This window comes from Psammomys obesus, unplaced genomic scaffold, assembly GCF_907164565.1.
Source record: "Psammomys obesus unplaced genomic scaffold, mPsaObe1.curated_primary_1811, whole genome shotgun sequence".
Lineage (NCBI taxonomy): Eukaryota > Metazoa > Chordata > Mammalia > Rodentia > Muridae > Psammomys > Psammomys obesus.
In genome coordinates this window covers 24,243,339-24,260,152 of record NW_026596039.1, presented here as the reverse complement: position 1 = coordinate 24,260,152, position 16,814 = coordinate 24,243,339, and the positions used below count along the sequence as shown (strand labels likewise).

Here is a 16,814-nt window from a genome sequence, read left to right as displayed (position 1 = left end):
ATAATATAATATAATATAATATAATATAATATAATATAATATAATATCCTTTATTGGTGTCGGACACTCACAGTGGAGGAAACTTGGATAGAAGATCCAACAATAACCCGCAGGAGTGAATTTCTTCATCTAGAAGGCTGTGACTGAATCATGAGTATGAAGCCAGAGGCAGATGGATTTCTGTAAATTTGAGGCCAGCCTGATCTATGTAGTACTGAATTCCAAGGCTGCACACTTGGCTTTCTTAAGTACACATATATATACATGCAGACAAACACTCATACACATAAAATAAAAACAAAAATAAATAAGTTGGTGTGTGTGTGTGTGTGTGTGTGTGTGTGTGTGTGTATGGGGGTTGTTTGTTTGTTTGTTTGTTTTTGAGACAGGGTTTCTCTAATACCTTGGATGTCCTGGACTTGCTTTGTAGACCAGGCTGGTCTTGAACACACACTATTTATTTTTTAACTTTATGTACATTGGTGTTTTAGCTGCATGTGTGTGAGGGTATTGGATCCTCTGGAACTGGAGTTTCAGACAGTTGTGAACTGCATGGTTCCTGGGAGCAGCCAATGCTTTTAACCGCTGAGCCATCTCTCTAGCTACACCGTGCCTCGTCTTACTGCAACTTGTACCATGGAGGCCTGCTACATGGGAGGCCTGCCCCTCCCTCCTTTAAAGGGAAACAGAAGTTGTAGATCTGGGGAAGAGATCAGAGGTGCGGGGAAGGACTGGGAAGAGTGGAGGGATGGGAAAGTTCAGTAGGGATATATGATCTGAGAAAAGAATAAAAGGAAAAAAGAAAATGAAGAAAAGAGGGAGGAGTGTCAAGGAAGTTAATTCAACTACTAGATAGGATATAAAGCAGCAATCAGGAAGATAATCCGCTTGCCAGATCCTTCCTCGAGGCTGCTACAAACTGGGAGTTTAGTAGTTCTGTGGTGGGTAGGGTATAGGGCAGTGGCTGCCTCAGTGGTACTAACAGTTCTGTTGCCTGGAAACCAATGAACTGCCCAGGTGGGTGTTCCCCACCCTTACCCCTCTGTGAGTTCCAGGCCAGCCTGGTCTACAAAGTGAGTTCCAGGATAGCTAGGACTACACAGAGAATCATTGTCTCAAAAATAAAATAAAATATAAAATAAAATAAAATATAAAATAAGGTTTAAAAGAACACTTGCCAGAGGACCCAAGTCCAAGTACCTACATAGATTCAGGGACTCCTAGGCCCTGTTCTAGTCTCCCAGGGCACTGCACTCAAGTGGTGCACAGAGCAGGCATGTAGGCACAACAGCCACACACATAAAACATAAAAAGGGTTCTGAGACAATTGATTTAATTGGATAAACCCATCAAAAGTACTTCTATTTTAAGTCAGAAAGAACACAGGAGTCAAAATACAGCTTGTGGATACAGCATACTTGAACAACCCAAATGTACTCAGCTTTAAGTTGGACTTTTACAGTTCTGTAATGTGTCTGTATACATATTCGTGTGGACATTTCCAACAGAGAAGTAATCCAGCCCTCTGGACGGGGATCGGAACTAAGCCCATGTGGACATGAGTGTTTTCTAAGTCAGGGACTGCAAATGCAGTGACTGCATCCTGAAGGCTTTGTCTTAACTGAGCCTGTGAATTTCTGTAGCAGTTGGTACTTGCTGCCACCAGAAGGTGGTGGAGACCAAGTACAAAAAGCAGATAAGTATGTTTTGTGTGTGGGTGCACACGTGCGTGCTGAGCCCAGATCCTCTGTAAGAGCTGCAAGAGCTCTTAACCATTGGGCAATTCTCCAGCCCCTGTTACACAATGTACCAATGTTACTGATTTATGTTTCACTATATTATAGATTTGTCTTGTTACACTTGTTCCCGTGTGTGTGTGTGTGTGTGTGTGTGTGCTCCTGCAACTGTGTACACGTAGAGGTCAGAAGACAACTTGCAGGTTGACTACTGGGACAATAACAATGTAGGTACCAAGTACATATATGCATCTTGGGGACTGAGCTCAGGGTGTCAGGTTTGTCACAAGGACACTGACACATTGAGACAAGTTACCAGCCTCAGTAAGTCTAAGGATTTATTCTACACTATGTCTGCACAGATGTAAAAGGACTGTTGTCTTATTTCATTATCTATTGCTTTGACAAAGCACCGTGACCACAGTAACTTACAGAAGAAAGGGTTTACAGTTTCAGAAGGATAAGAGTCTATGATAGTGGCGCATACGTAGCAGGCAGCAGATGGATGGAACTGCAGCTGAGAGGGCACATTTTGAAGTTTAAACAGTAAAAAAAAGAGCTCACTGGAAATAACACACAGCTTCTGAAACCTCAAAGCCCATCCGCAGTGGCACACTTACTCCTGCAAGGCCACACTGCCTAAGCCTACCCAGACAGGGATACCTACTAGAGATCAAGTATTCAAATTCATGAGGTTGATTGTGAACATCCCATGCAAATCACCACAACTATTAGAGTGATCTGAAACATCTATGAAACACTAGGCTCAGGGAACATTTTGGAAGACTAAAAGACTAAAAGAGCCAAGTTGAGGGAGTTTGCCTTGAGATTGTGCCTGCTAGTGAGCCCATACGGTCTCACCAATATGACTGCCCAAATGCAAGCTGAATGAGGACAACACCAATAGAAATAAGAACCAAAGTGGGTAGGCGCAAGCCCAGGAGACGTCAACCCAACAACAACACTACAGACAAGAAAAGAATGCTGGGGGAGGGAGTAATAGTCTTCTCCAGGAGAGAATAAACCAATCGGTTGTCCAATACCACATGATCGGCCCTGAAAACATACACAGATTAAGCATTGTATGTTTGTGAATTCAGTAATATTCATGTATTCACATGTATGTGTGTATGTGTATAAAACAACAATTAATGAAAAAGAGGCTATAACCTTGAAAGAGAGCAAACAGGTGCACGTGAGGTTGTGGAGAATTGAAAGGTAGGGGGTGCTGTAATTATAATATTATAACATTAAAAATAAAAAAAATAATTTTTAAAATGAGTAATCTGAGAACAGTTTCTTTTGGGGGGAGTGGGAATAGGGTTTTACTTTGTAGTTCTGGCTGTCCTGGAACTCACTGTGTAAACCAGGTTGGACTTAAACTCACAGAGATCTGCCTGTCTCTGCCTCCTAAGTGCTGGCATTAAAAGCATACACCACAATGACCTGCTAAGAACAGTTTCAAAGAAAAAAAAATACTGAGGTGGGCATAGTGGCACGTGAGAGGCAGAGGCAGGTGGATCTCTGTGAGTTTGAGGTCAGCCTGGTCTACCAAGTGAGTTCCAGGTCAGCCAAGGCTACACAGAGAAACTCTAACTTAAAAAAAAAAAAAAGCAATAACAAAGGAATAGATCTGGTTAATTAATTACAGACAAACACAGGGTTACTTTAAAATCATCTTAAGACACAACCTGGGGTTGTAGCTCCTTGGTAAACTGCTTGCTGTGCATGCTGGAAACCATAGATTCTACCCACAGCACTGTGAAAAGACGCAAGGTGGCTGGTGTACATCTTCATCTATAATCCCAGCGCTCAGGAGCGGAGGCAGGCAGATTTCTGTGAGTTCAAGGCCAGCCTGGCCTACAGAACTAGTGTAGGTTAGCCTGGTCTACAAAGTGAGTTCCAGGGCAGCCATGGCTACACAGAGAAACCCTGTCTCAAAAAAAAAAAAAAAAAACCCAAAACAAACAAATAAACAAAACCACCTTAAAGCCAAAACCAAAAAAGAAAAGAAAAGAAATTCTGTTTAGATCTGTACCCCATTTTTTAATTTGGTTGCTTTTTTTGTTGTTGTTGTTTGATTTTTGTTTTTTGATATCTAGCTTTTGAGTCCCTTACTTATCTTGGCTATTAGCACTCCAGAGGATGTGTACTTGATAAAAATCTTTTTTTCTTTCTGTAGGCTGCTGCTTTTCTCTCTTCCCAGCTACACTTTGCTGGTTCTCACTGAACTCTGCTTGCCTCTACCTCTTGAGTGATGGGATTAAAGACATAGGTCACCATACCCAATTTAGATTTATTTTCATTTTATGCAATTATGTGAGTATCAAAAAGAATCAGAATCCCAGGAGCTGGAGTTACAGACAATTGTGAAACACCCCACACACACACCCAGCAAAGTGGGTGCTGGGACCCCAACATTGAGGCTTTCTTGGCGGGATGGGGGGGGGGTTCTCTGGAAGAGTAAGAAATTCTTTTAAACACTGAACCATCTCTCCAGCCTCTTTTTGTTTGTTTGAGTGCTGGTATTAAAGGCATTTGCCACCAAGCCCTGCAGTCTCTGTTTTTCTCTCCCTCTGATTCTTAGAGACAGGGTTCTTTGTCCTGGAACTCACTCTGTAGAACCGGCTGGACTCTAATTCATAGAAATCCTCCTGCCTCTGCTTTACAAGTGCTGACGTGGTTGCTCGTGCCTGTAATCCCAGCACTTGGGAGGCAGAGGCAGGCAGATATCTGTGAGTTCAAGGTCAGTATGGTCTAGATACACCCGGCTTTTTTCCTTTTTTTTTTTTTTTTCCTAATTTTTCCCTTTTTTTTTCTCCCTCCCATTCCCTTTCCAAAGAGACGATGACATCACAGAGTGGGCGTGGCTTTTCTTAGGACGGTTTAAATGAAACTGGGTTTTATGTCTGACCCTTCTTTCAGTTAACAACCTGCAGCAGGACCCTGAGCAGCCCTCCACAGCTGTGACATGCCTGCGTAGACATCTGGTGAGTAAAACTTTATTGTCCTCAGATTGTATCACTAAGTGGATATGTTTGATATCAGAAGGCCCAATGGGAGCAAGCTCTCTGGGTTGCCTGGAAAGAAATGGTGAAACAAATGACCAGAAAGGACAAAACTACGAAGGCTGATGGAAGCTGCACTGTAGAATCCTTCCTGGAATCCTGACCCAGAATGCTCTAAGTAAGCCCTTGGCTTGGTCCCCAGCCCTTCACAAACTGAGCAGGATGGAACACTCTATAACCCCGGCACCCCTAAAGAGCTGGATCAAGAAGATCTAGGCTTTCGGGTCATCCTCAGCTAGTGAATCTGAGGCTATCATGGGCTATATGAAACCCTGCCTCAAAAAAAGTTCTTTTTAAATTAGTATGTATTTGTAGGTAATGGGCTTCGTCATGACATTTAATATAGCATATAATGTGGTTGGTCATTCTTGCCCCAGTTATCTTTTTATTGTTTGAGAATCTCATACGAGGATTTTTGTTTTGTTTGAGACAGGGTTTCTCTGTGTAGCCCTGGCTGGCCTGGAACTTGTTCTGCAGAACAGGCTGGCCTGGAACTCACAGAGCCTTGCCTGCCTCTGCCTCTCAGGTGCTGGGAATGAGTATATAAAATTCAGTCAAATCCGTTCCTGTTTCCCTTTCTTCCAGTTCCACCATTATCTTCCCCACCACTTTTCTCTCCCAAATTCATGTGCTCTTTATTTTATTTTAATTTTGTTTTTTTTTGAAACAGGGATTCTCTGTGTAACAACCCTTGATGTCCTGGACTAACTTTGTAGACCAGGTTGTCCTTGAACTCACAGAGATTGCCTACCTCTGCCTCAAGGGCTGGGATCACAGGCATGTGCTACCTCACCCAGGTTCATGTGTTCTTTAAAAAACCAACAAACAAACAAAACAACAACAAAACCCCACTTTTTATCTGCATCTGCTGTCTCAAAGACGACTTCCCTTCCTCAGGATTCCCTCTTCTACTTCAAAGCCTTTTGTAAAAAAGGTAGATTCTGCATGTGAGAGAGGTTATCAAATATTTGTCGTTTGGAATGGTGTTTATTTTGCTTGGAATGATTTCCATTACAAATATTTCTGCTAATGATATAATTTTATTCTTATTTGGCTGAATCAAACTCCAATGTGTCCGTATACATTGATATTCATTTATCTCTACACCTGTTTTATTTATCCATTCACCTGTTCGTGACATCTAAGCTGATCCCACAAATTGCTTGTTTTCTATAATTGTGTAAGAACCATAGGTGTTCAGGTCCCGTGCTGTTCCCTGACACAGATTCCTTCAGATAAGCACCAGGAGGTATAGCAGGGTCAAACTGTAGCTCTGTTTTTTAGTTTTCCTTCTATTATTAGATTTTCATTTAGTTAAGATTATTTTTATTTTAATCTCATTCTATTTATTTACCTATTGGGTTTTGTTTTGAGTTTTGGAGACAGGGTTTTTCTGTTTAGCCCTAGAACTTTCTCTGTAGACCTGGCTAGCCTCACTCAGAGATCTTCTGGCTTCTGCTTCTGGGGTGGCAGGATTAAAGGCATGTGAGACTATGATCACCTACCTACCTCTGTGCTGTTGATTAGTATTTCTTTTCCTGATGGCTATAGATGTATTTCACGGTAATTTGAATTTCTTTTTCTGACTGTTGAATGTTTGATTATTCACTGGTTGGACGCTCTGTTCTGTTTGGTTTTCTTGTAGTTTGGCTATTTGTTTTTGTGGTCTGTATATAATCTAGGTGTTGTTGCTCTCCTGTCAGAGCAATAGTTCACACTGATTTCCTCCCTTTGTGTAGGCTTTCTCCACACTCAATCATTGTTCTGACACTTTTGAATTTGAAGCTATTTGATATGTCAGGTTTTATAGCTGTGTCCTGAGTCCTTAGACTCATATTCTGAAAGGTGTGGAGGCGTGATAAGGGTCTCATGGATGTAGTCCAACCTTGAACTCTTCTTGGCTATGTAGCAGAGGATAACCTTGAAACTCTGATTCTCCTGCTTCCACTTCCTAAGAGCAGAAGTTACAGGTGTGAACCAGTAAGCTCCATTTATAAGGCCCTGGGGATCAAACCCAGGGCTTTGTGCGTGGTAAGCAATCACTTTACTGACTGAGCTAAACTCGAAGCTCCTGAGGTGTTTGTTTTTGAAACTGGGTCTCAACTGTGTAGCCGAGGCTAGCCTGGAACTCACACAAGAGGATATGCTTTCATCTGCCTATCCAGTGCTGAGTTTAAGGACATGAGCCGCCATGTTAAGCCTGAGACTTTTTGTCTTTCTCTATTTGTTTTTTTTTCAGACAGGAAGGGTTTCTCTGTAACAGCCTTGGCTGTCCTGGAATTCATAGATTTGTAGATGATGCTAGCCTCAAACTCAGCCTTGCACTCACAGAGATCTGCCTCTGCCCCCTGAGTGTTGGAATTGAAGGTATGTGCCACCACACCCGGCTTGAAGGATTTTCTTTGTTTTTGTTTGTTTCCTTTTCTTTTTTTCTTTTTTTTCAAGACAAGGTCTGGGGATGTGGTGGACACCTAGGATTACACAGAGAAATCCTGTCTGGAACACCCTTGCCCCTGGAAAAAAAACAAACAAAATACTTTTTAGAGCCAGGTGTGGTGCATGCCTTTAATCCCAGGCAGGTGGATTGCTGTGAATTGAAGTCCAGCCTGGTCTACAAAGTACAGGACAGCCAAGGCCACACAGAGAAACCAAAACCAAACCAAACCAAACCAAAAAGACAAGGTTTCTCTGTGTAGCCCTGGCTTTTTTTTTTTTTTTTTTTTTAAGACAGGGTTTCTTTGTATGGCTGTGTGGCTCCCTGAGACTTTGACCAGGCTGGCCTCCAACTCCGAGAGAGCTACCTGCCCCTGCCTCCTGGAGTGCTGGGATTAAAGGCCTTCCTGCTGAGCCCCATGCATTCTTGGCTTGAGGTTTCTCAGCTAAATTCCATTTTCTCTCAGTACCTTTTCTTTCTCCAGTTTAGCCCAGATGTTGTCCTGCAGCCACTAAAGGAAGCTTTTTCTTTTCTATTTTCCCAACATAATATTACTATTGGTTATTTGGGAGTTTTTACATAATGCACCTGATCACATTCCTTTCCCCCCTTTCCCTGGTCCATCACCCCAACCTTGTGACCACCCCGGAGAAAAGAAAGAAAAAAAGCAAGTCCAATTTGTGTTGGTCTTATACTCACTGGAGCATGGTCAAACTCTCAGCTCCTTAAAGAAAGCCTTCCTCACCCCAACCCCTGCCAGAGCTACATTTCAGGATCCCTATCACAATTTGTTGTATTTTAGTTTTTGAAACCAGATCATTTATTGTATGGCTGACTGAAATCCTCAGATGACCCGGATGCTTCAGCAACTGCCCTCTTGGGTTTAGGTGTTGTTCCTTCATGGAATCCAGGCCTGAATCTGTGGCAGACAATTTTTAGGTGCCTCATCTACCTGATCCTGGTAGTGTTTCGTCTCTTAGCCTTGGAACTCCAGTTATATTTCCTCTTGTGCTTGGCAGGGTAGCCACATTTGCCACAGGTTGACTTCTGAAGGCTTTAAAGCCACTGCGGCAGCGCGATGACATTTCTTTGGTCATCTTGCTTCTGCTGCACAGGTCAAAGTGCAGCAGAAACTCTTTCAGAGAGTTTCTGAAACTCTTTCAAAGAACTCTTTCAGAGTTCTCTTTCGTGCTGGAGATATGGCTCAGCAGTTCCTAGCACTGTCTGCTCTTCTGAAGGTCTCGTTCATATTCCCAGCTACCACGTCGTGGCTCACAATCTTCTATACTGGGATCTGGTGCCTTCATCTGGCAGGCAGGTGTTCATGCAGGTGGAGCACTCAATCACAAGATTACATAAATATTCTGTCTCTCATTTTCAACTCTTAAGTCTGCAGTTATCAATACCAATTGCAAAAAACAGGGTCTCTATAGCCCTGGCTGTCCTGGAACTCAGGCTTGTGAATTTACAGATTCCACCCTCTCCCACCTGGCTTTGAATTTTTAATTCTCCTGCCTCAGTCTCCCAGAGATTACAGGCTTGCACTATTAGGTCCAGATATTTTGTTTTCATTTGATTTTAAAAATTATTTTTCCTGGTGTGGTGGTGCATGCCTGTAATCCCAGCACTTGGGGAGGCAGAGGAAGGCGGCTCACTGAGTTCAAGACCAGCCTGGACTACAAAGCAAGTCCAGGACAGGCAAGGTAAGCAGAAACTCTGTCTCAAAAAAAGTGTGTGTATGTGTGTTATCTCAGCCAGGTAGTGTTTGTGATATCTCAGATGGGTTGTGGCAGTGGCACATCTTTAATTCTAGCACTTGGGAAACAGAAGGATTTCGGCATGTTTGAGGCCAGCCTGGTCTCTATAGCGAGTTCCAGGACAGCCAGAGCTACCCACAATTTGAGCATTGTCAGTTATTAGCTCTGTAGAACCTAAGACTCACTGAGGATAATTCTGTTTATTCCCTAACCCTCTCCTTACATTAGGGTCTTTACTTCTCTTTATGAGTTCTAAGATCCGGAGCTAGGGAGATGGCTTAGCTGTTAAGGTCCCGGCCCCTAAATCATACCTCATAACCCTTTGTGGCTACAGTTCCAAACTACCTGCCCTTCTGGGCACTGCGTGCATGTAGTACACAGACAGTGAGCTGGCAAAACACCCAAACATATGCAATAAAAAATAATCTTGAAGCAGAGACTATTATGAAGCTTTTCTGGGACTTGCTATGTAGACCAGGCTAGCCCTCAAGTCATGTTTCCTTTTGTACTGTGTGTCACCACAGCCAGCCAGGTCCCCCTTTCCCTCGCAACCCAGTCTTCAAAAAAAATGGGAAGTTGTTTTTTTTTTCTTTTGAATTTGTAGTTTTGATCTGGTATGGGGCTGCCCCCTTTACATCTCACACCTCTCCTGGCAAACACACCTCCATGTTTCGTGTCAGATATCTGAGGATGCAGGAGAGTTCTGGGTGTCTCAACTCTAGATTCTGTTTTGTTTTGTGTAGTCCGCCCCCTCACACTTTGTTGTTCCTGAGTCAGGGTCTTTCTTTTCTCTACAAACCTGGCCGTTCTAGAACTCTCTCTCAAACTCAGATTAAGGCTAGTCTCAGACCCACAGAGATGTGCCTGCCTGTCTCCTAAGTGCTGGGATCAAAAGTGCCTTGCCTGCAAGTGTTTTTTAATTATATTTGAATTTATTTGTATATGCTGTGTCCTTGCACTTCCTAATTGGAACATGTAGTCAGAGAACTGTGTGCAGCAGGCCCTCTCCCATTCTACCTGCAGGCGCAAGGGATCAGACTCAGGCTGTCAGGCTTGGCAGCAAGCACCTTTACTCGCTCAACTATCCTGCCAGCTACGTTCAGTTTTTGACAGCAGTCTAATGTAGGCTTGGTTAGCCTCAGACTCACCCCTTCTCTCTCCTCTTTCTCTGATCTCTTTGGTTTGGGTTCTGCTCCTGTCTCCTTCCCCCCTTTCGAGATGGTGGTCTCACTATGTACCCCATCCGTGTCTCATATCTGTCCATCTCTTGGTTTAGTATCCTAAGTGCAGAAATTATAGTCATATATAATCACAGCACTTAATTGTGTGTGTGTGTGTGTGTGTGTGTGTGATTCTATGGATTGATGAAGAGCCTTGTGCATGCCGAGTGCTTTAATCTGTGTATACTTGCACATTTGTACTCCTGATTATTATACCATGTGGCAACTGCAGGATGTGGGTCTGAGTCTGGAAGCTGTAATCAGAAAAGCCAGCACCAGAGCAACAGCCCTACTCAATAACCTCCTATCTTCTTAACTGCCTCATTTGCGTGAGAGACTAGAACTTGACCTGACCAGAACATCCATTGGCTCCACTCTTCATCGGGAGAAGAGCAGCGGCACCAGTGAGGAGACGTGCCGTACGTTGCTACCGCCCTTTACTTAAGGTACCTGTAGTTTCATTGCTATTGCCATGATAACGCACCCTGATGAAAAGCAAACAGTTTGCAGGGAAACTTAGGGGAAAGTCTACTTTAGTCCACAGACACAGCGGATAGTCCATTCCTTCAGGGAAGTCACGCTGTGGGGGAATTGGTTCTCTCCCACTGGATGGGTTTCAGGCAGAGCCAGTGAGGTAACCCAAACCTCAAAAAACATGCTTAGTATGTACTTACTGATAAGTGGATGTTAGCCATAAGGTACAGGATAACCATGCTACAGTCCACAGACCCAAGGAAGTTAACAAGGAGAGCCAAAATGAGGGTTTTCCCATCTCACTCAGAAGGGAAATAAAATAGGCATTGGAGGTGAAAGGAAGGAAGGAACTCGGTAGGAAAGGGGAGGGGAGCAGGGATGGGTATTAGGAGAAGGGAGACCTGGGGAGAGGGGGCCAGGGGAAAGAATAGGAGGTAGAGGGCATCTCTGGGATTTTCCAAAAATCTGGGATATGGAGGCCCCAGGAAATCTATGGGGATCCCCCTGGCTGAAACTCCTCACAGCGGGAGATATGGAGCCTGAAGTAGCCTACTCCTATAGCCAGGCAGGTCTTCCAGTGGAAGGATAAGGACACCAAGCCACCCACAAAACCTTGTCCTGCCAACAAGATGTGCAGGAACAAGGATAGAGCAAGGATTGAGGGAATGGCCAACCAAAGGATGGCCCTGCTTTTGAGGCACTTAACTGTTCTTATAGAGGACCAGAGTTCAGTTTCTAACCTCTACACTGGGTAGTTACTAGTTCTAGTTCTAGGGGATCTGGTGCCCTCTTCTGGATTCTGAGGGCACTCAACTAACATGTGCACAGACACATACAAATAATTAAATATTTTTTTAGTAAAAGGATATAAGTAACTTGAATTTTTATTAATTGTAATTGATAAGCAAAAATTGTAAATACTAAACAAAAGTAAGTTTTTTCCATTCTGAGTCATAATGTCTGTGTGTGCTGTTTTTGTATTTGTTTTTAGATTATACATATTTTATCTGTAAAGAAAGAATGGCTCACCTAAAGATGCATGGTTTTGTCCAAATCCGAAGCAAGGACAGGAGCAAGCACACCAGAGCGTCTCAGTGGAAAGCAGCAGACATCCAAATAGTAGAAAGAAAACAGAAAGTTAATCTGGTGGTTTCTTTCAAGTTGGAAGAAAGGAGAAGGGTTTTTCAGCTGGATGACAATGTTGCCAGTGTCGTGGTTGGAGGTTGTGAGCTGGGACTGCATCATCTGCATTTAACGTTGAGAGATGACACTTCCTTACTCATTGACAAGTTATCCTCCACAGACTTCAAACATTTGAAGTCATTCCTGGATTTGTTTAGTCCATGTGAATCTCAACAACCTCTGGAACCCAAGAGTAATCATGATGTTCCTGAAAACAGTGTTCCATTCTGTGGGGAGCACCGCAAGCCAGTTTGTGGACCTCTGAATACCACAACAGGAAGTGGGATACCATTCTCCAGGAAGATGCCAATTTCTGTGTCAAACTCCACCAGCTGTCATGTTGGAAAAAAGAGAGAAGGAAAACGAGGTGAAAAGAGGAAGACAGCAACATCATCCAGTATAGAAACGAATGAGGACATTCTCAAAGAAAGTAATCTTGAACCAAAAAAGAAATCCAAGAATGTAAGAAGCAAAGCAGAGAAATTGATGGCTATAAGAGATCAGGAAAAGTATAACAGTTGGACACTTGAACCTTTTTTATTCAGTCCCAACTCCTACGGAAAGCCTAACCTAGGTGACACCATTCTTCCAAACTCAAAATTTTTTGATGAAAGAAATGGACCAAAGCAACTAAAACGTGAAGGCTTCCCCAATTTGGGAAATACCTGTTACATGAACTCCATTTTACAATCTGTCTTTGGGATCCCAACCTTTGCAAAGGACTTACTCACACAAGGTATCCCATTTGACAGTGTTTCCGGTGATGATCTTATCAAGCCCTTAACTCAGCTTCTTGTGGTGAAAGACATTCAAGATGTAGACATCAAGGGAGCATTCCTCATGAATGTGATGAGAAGCATTTCCATGGTTACAGACACATTCTCATACAATGAACAGAATGATGCCCATGAATTCTTAAGTGTGTGTTTAGACCTGTTAAAACTGAGCATGGAAAAACTAAATGCCATGTGGAATTCTGAGAGAGAGAACAAAGGTGAGAAATCATCTCCACTAATGTACACTGGGACTGCTGCTTTCAAAAGGTTTGTTTGTCCCGTTCGTGCTAATTTTGAAATTGAGCTGCAAAAATCCATTATTTGTGAAGGTTGTGGTGAGGCTACTCTCAAAACCGAAGTGAGTAATTACCTCTCCATTGACCTGCACCAAGGGACAAAAGAAAGCCCTCTATCAATTCAAAGGTCTTTTGATCTGTTCTTTAAACCAGAGAAGATTGAGCATAATTGTGAGAAATGCAAGAACAAGAATTCTGTTCTCAGGTACACATTGAGGAGACTCCCCAAGGTCCTCATAGTTCATTTGAAACGCTACCAAGTTACCACTGACAAGTTGCTGGTGAAGAGTCAGCAGCCAGTTGAGATTTCTAAGTATTTAAATATATCTTCCCATTGCCATAGAAACAGGAAGCCACCATTCCCCTTGGACAATACATCCCCTAATGGTGACTATGATATCTCAAATGTTTCTCAAGGGGTGATGCCTAAGATCCTCAACCAGTCAATGCCATCTAGAAAGGTGACTTCAGAATCCAGTGATCCCACAATTCTTCAGGTTGGGTCTGATGAGGATGCTGAAATACAAAACTTCCTGAGAATGTACAAGGATGCAGGTGGGGAACAGCAGCAGAGAGACTTGGAAAGTGGTTCTAAGCTGGAGCCAGAACTAGTGATGACAGAATACAGGATGCTCAGTGAAAAGACCTTGCTAGTAGCTGACTCAGTGGGTGAAGGAAAAGGCTTCCTCTCTATGATCTGTGAGCCTGTCAGCATACAAGACCTAGGTCTTACAGAGGTACCTGAGGATGCAAATTTTAAGGACTATGAGAAAGTTAATGTACATGAAAAGTCAGATTGTCACACTACCACTGAGTTGTCAAAATATTTTTGTGATCTTAAAGAATGGAAGATTCTAGAAGGATCTCAAGAAATGGTAGAACAGCTCTACCAGAATCATGGGAATGGAATGAGCAATGAATTGCTTCTGCAGGCATCATATCCAAGTGTTAGTACTCAGAAAGGCACAGGGAAGGGTGTGAGTGGGTCTTCAGAATTGAGAGCTCAGGTAGATGACCCACATTCCCTTGGTGTGTTTGGTCCTGATAACAATCCTAAAAATAACAGTGTTACAGAAAGCAACAACATAGTAAATGCCACTGAGGAATCAAATGTGGAGATGGAAGATGATCCTCAGAATTACAGGCTTGTCAGTGTTGTCAGCCATTTTGGGAGCTCCCCAAATTCAGGCCATTATGTAAGTGATGTGTATGATTTTCAAAAGCAAGCATGGCTCCTGTACAGTGATATCGAAGTGTTTGAGATTCCAGATTCCTTTATTCAGGAGGGCAGGCGTCACACTGGCTACATTTTTTTTTACATGCATAATGAAGTTTTTGAGGAACTGTTGAAAAAGGCATTAGAGTGCAAGTTTACTAGTACATCTAAAGGGGAAACCAAGGAAATAGATCTCTCGACATTGTTTTTCGGCTTAACAGACATCATATGATCACAATGAAAGATCATATCGCTGAAGATGAAAACTCAGTAAAACAAAAACAAAAACAATACATGTTAGGACAGAAACCCAGACTTTCCAAAAAGGTTAAATGTGGTTTTTCTAATATTGTTTTAATTTGTTCTTCATTTGTTAAAAACCTAATCTAACAGGAGAAATGTAGAGGCGGCTCAGTAGCTAAGAGTGCATACTGCTCTTATAGAAGACCCAAGCTTGATTTCCCAGTACCAGTGTTGGGTGCGAGTGTATGTGTTCTTGGAGGCAGGAGGCATAGGATACCCTAGAGCAGTAGTTTCCACTTTTAAACACTAAGCCATCTCTTGGCCTTCATTTTAATTCTAGTATATGTGCTATCCACATGGGCGAAACACAATGGTTCCTAAATGTCATTCTGAACCAGCACAACACAGCAAGCAACTAATCATAAACCCAAATGTTGTGGTCCATTCTCATAACAGGTTCAGAAACAACCCTGATGGACTTAAAAAGTTTGAGAGACAAATTTGGAATGTCTTATTTTGTTAGTGGATGTATAAATTGTTCATGTCCTCCAGAGGATTTTCATTGTGTTTTCCCTAAGTTACTGTTCTTTTATCAATTTATTAAAACCACTGTTTTCTATATGTGTTTCTGACTATTGATGAAATTATCCAGCTGCCCACCAACTGGTTTTGTCCTTCCTTCTCTGGCAGGGTTACACAGGAAATGAAATACTATGATAAATTTGCAAATTCGAAAGCACTCTCAAGGGCTCAGTGGGTAAAAACACCTGCCACAAAGCCTTATGGCCCACTCATACAAGTTCTCCTCTGACCTCTAGAGAAGCGAGCACATGTGCACGCACATAAATGAATGGACATGTAAAATCTAATAATTTTTGGGGATCTCACTATGTAGCTCTGGCTGGCTTGGAATTCTATGTAGATTGCCTGCACCACCATGCCTAGCATAACAAAATTTTTAAAGTGCCAAATATACTTCCTAGGTTTAAATCAGGACTGCTGTGAGAAAATGGCATGGTTCAAGGGAGAGAGGATATGAGATACATTGTCCTTCAGGTGAGCTTCATTAGGAAATCCTAGTACCACAAACAGCAGAGTAGGGTCCTGAAGAGAACCTTTAGTTCAGAAGACAATGCAAGGTTTCCCTTTAGTTCCCAAAGGGAGGGAGCAGCTCTGCTATGAAGCAGCTGGCTTAGTTAATAGTACACAGGCTTAGCCCATTAGTACATGCAGCAAGGAGAAGGTAATGTCAGCAGATATTTCTGGCTACAAGCTGTGTAGCCTGACCCAAGACAGTAACAGTGTTTTGAACATGAAAAAATAGCACAGAGCCACTTTCAAGGGTCTGGGAAAGAGTTCAGTAGGTAAGGGTCATGTGCAAGCATGAGAACATTAGTTCAAATCCCCAGCACCCACATAAGCTGGTCATAGCCATATATCCCTGTGATTCCAGCACTGGAGAACAAAGGTGGATTTCAGAGCTCACTGGCTAACAAACAGCCAAAATGGAAGTGTAAGGTTCAGTGAGATTGTATTTCAAAAACAAATGCATCTCAGAAATATTTCTGATTTTTTTTTTTTTTTTTTAAGACAGAGTTTCTCTGTTTAGCTCTGCCTGTCCTGGAACTTGCTCTATAGAACAGTCTGGCCTTGAATTCACAGAGATCTACCTGCTTCTGCTGGAAGGCCTGACCCAAATTCCTCTTTTGGGCTGGAGAAATGGTTAAGATTATTTGCTACTCTTTAAGGGGACTCAGATTCAATTTCCAGTATCCACATGAATTCACTCCAGTTCCAGAGGATCAAATACCCTCTTCTGGCTTTGTGTTAAGCAGACAAAACACCTATGCAGTAAACATTGTTTAATTCTACCTTCAAAATGGTATAATATACACATAGCCTTGTGGCTAGCCTTAAACAGTTCACAAAATCCACAGTATAATATACTATGTAAGAGCATGTACAAAAGTTGAAAAGATTTTGAGGTTGTAAAATACTAGTTGTAGAGATGGATCGGTCCTTAAGGGCACTGGCTGCTCATCCAGATGCACCCAGATTCAGTTTCCAGCATGTGCATGGCAGTTCGCTACTCCAAGAAATCTGACGCCCTCACACAGATATACATGCAAGCAAAACATCAAAGTACATAAAATAAAAATAAATTATTAAAAAAATATATTTGGTTTGGGCTGGTGAGATGGCTCAGTGGTTAAGAACACTGGGTTCTAGAACCCCTGCTCAGATGTAGCCCATTGCAGTTCAGTCTCCAAGTTGGTTCCCTAATAATGGGAACAGGGGCCGTCTCTGACAGGAATTCAGTGGCTGACTCTGATCACCTCCCCCTGAGGGTGTGCAGCCTTACCAGGCCGCAGAGGAAGACAGTGCAGTCAGTCTTGATGAGACCTGATAAGC

The 16,814-nt window shown here is 42.6% G+C and overlaps 1 protein-coding gene across 7 annotated transcripts in view; it reads left to right on the top strand.

Moving 5' to 3' along the window:
• Positions 1–15,006, top strand: part of Usp29 (ubiquitin specific peptidase 29) — a 215,687-nt gene extending 200,681 nt beyond the window's left edge. For all 7 annotated transcript variants that reach the window (XM_055622172.1, XM_055622170.1, XM_055622169.1 and 4 more), the window contains 3 exons: positions 4,662–4,726; positions 10,448–10,661; positions 11,681–15,006. In XM_055622172.1, the coding sequence (XP_055478147.1) occupies positions 11,710–14,391 (2,682 nt within the window). In that variant the 5' untranslated portion in view covers positions 4,662–4,726; positions 10,448–10,661; positions 11,681–11,709 and the 3' untranslated portion in view covers positions 14,392–15,006. The remainder of the gene's footprint in view (positions 1–4,661; positions 4,727–10,447; positions 10,662–11,680) is intronic.
• Positions 15,007–16,814: the final 1,808 nt, after the last annotated feature.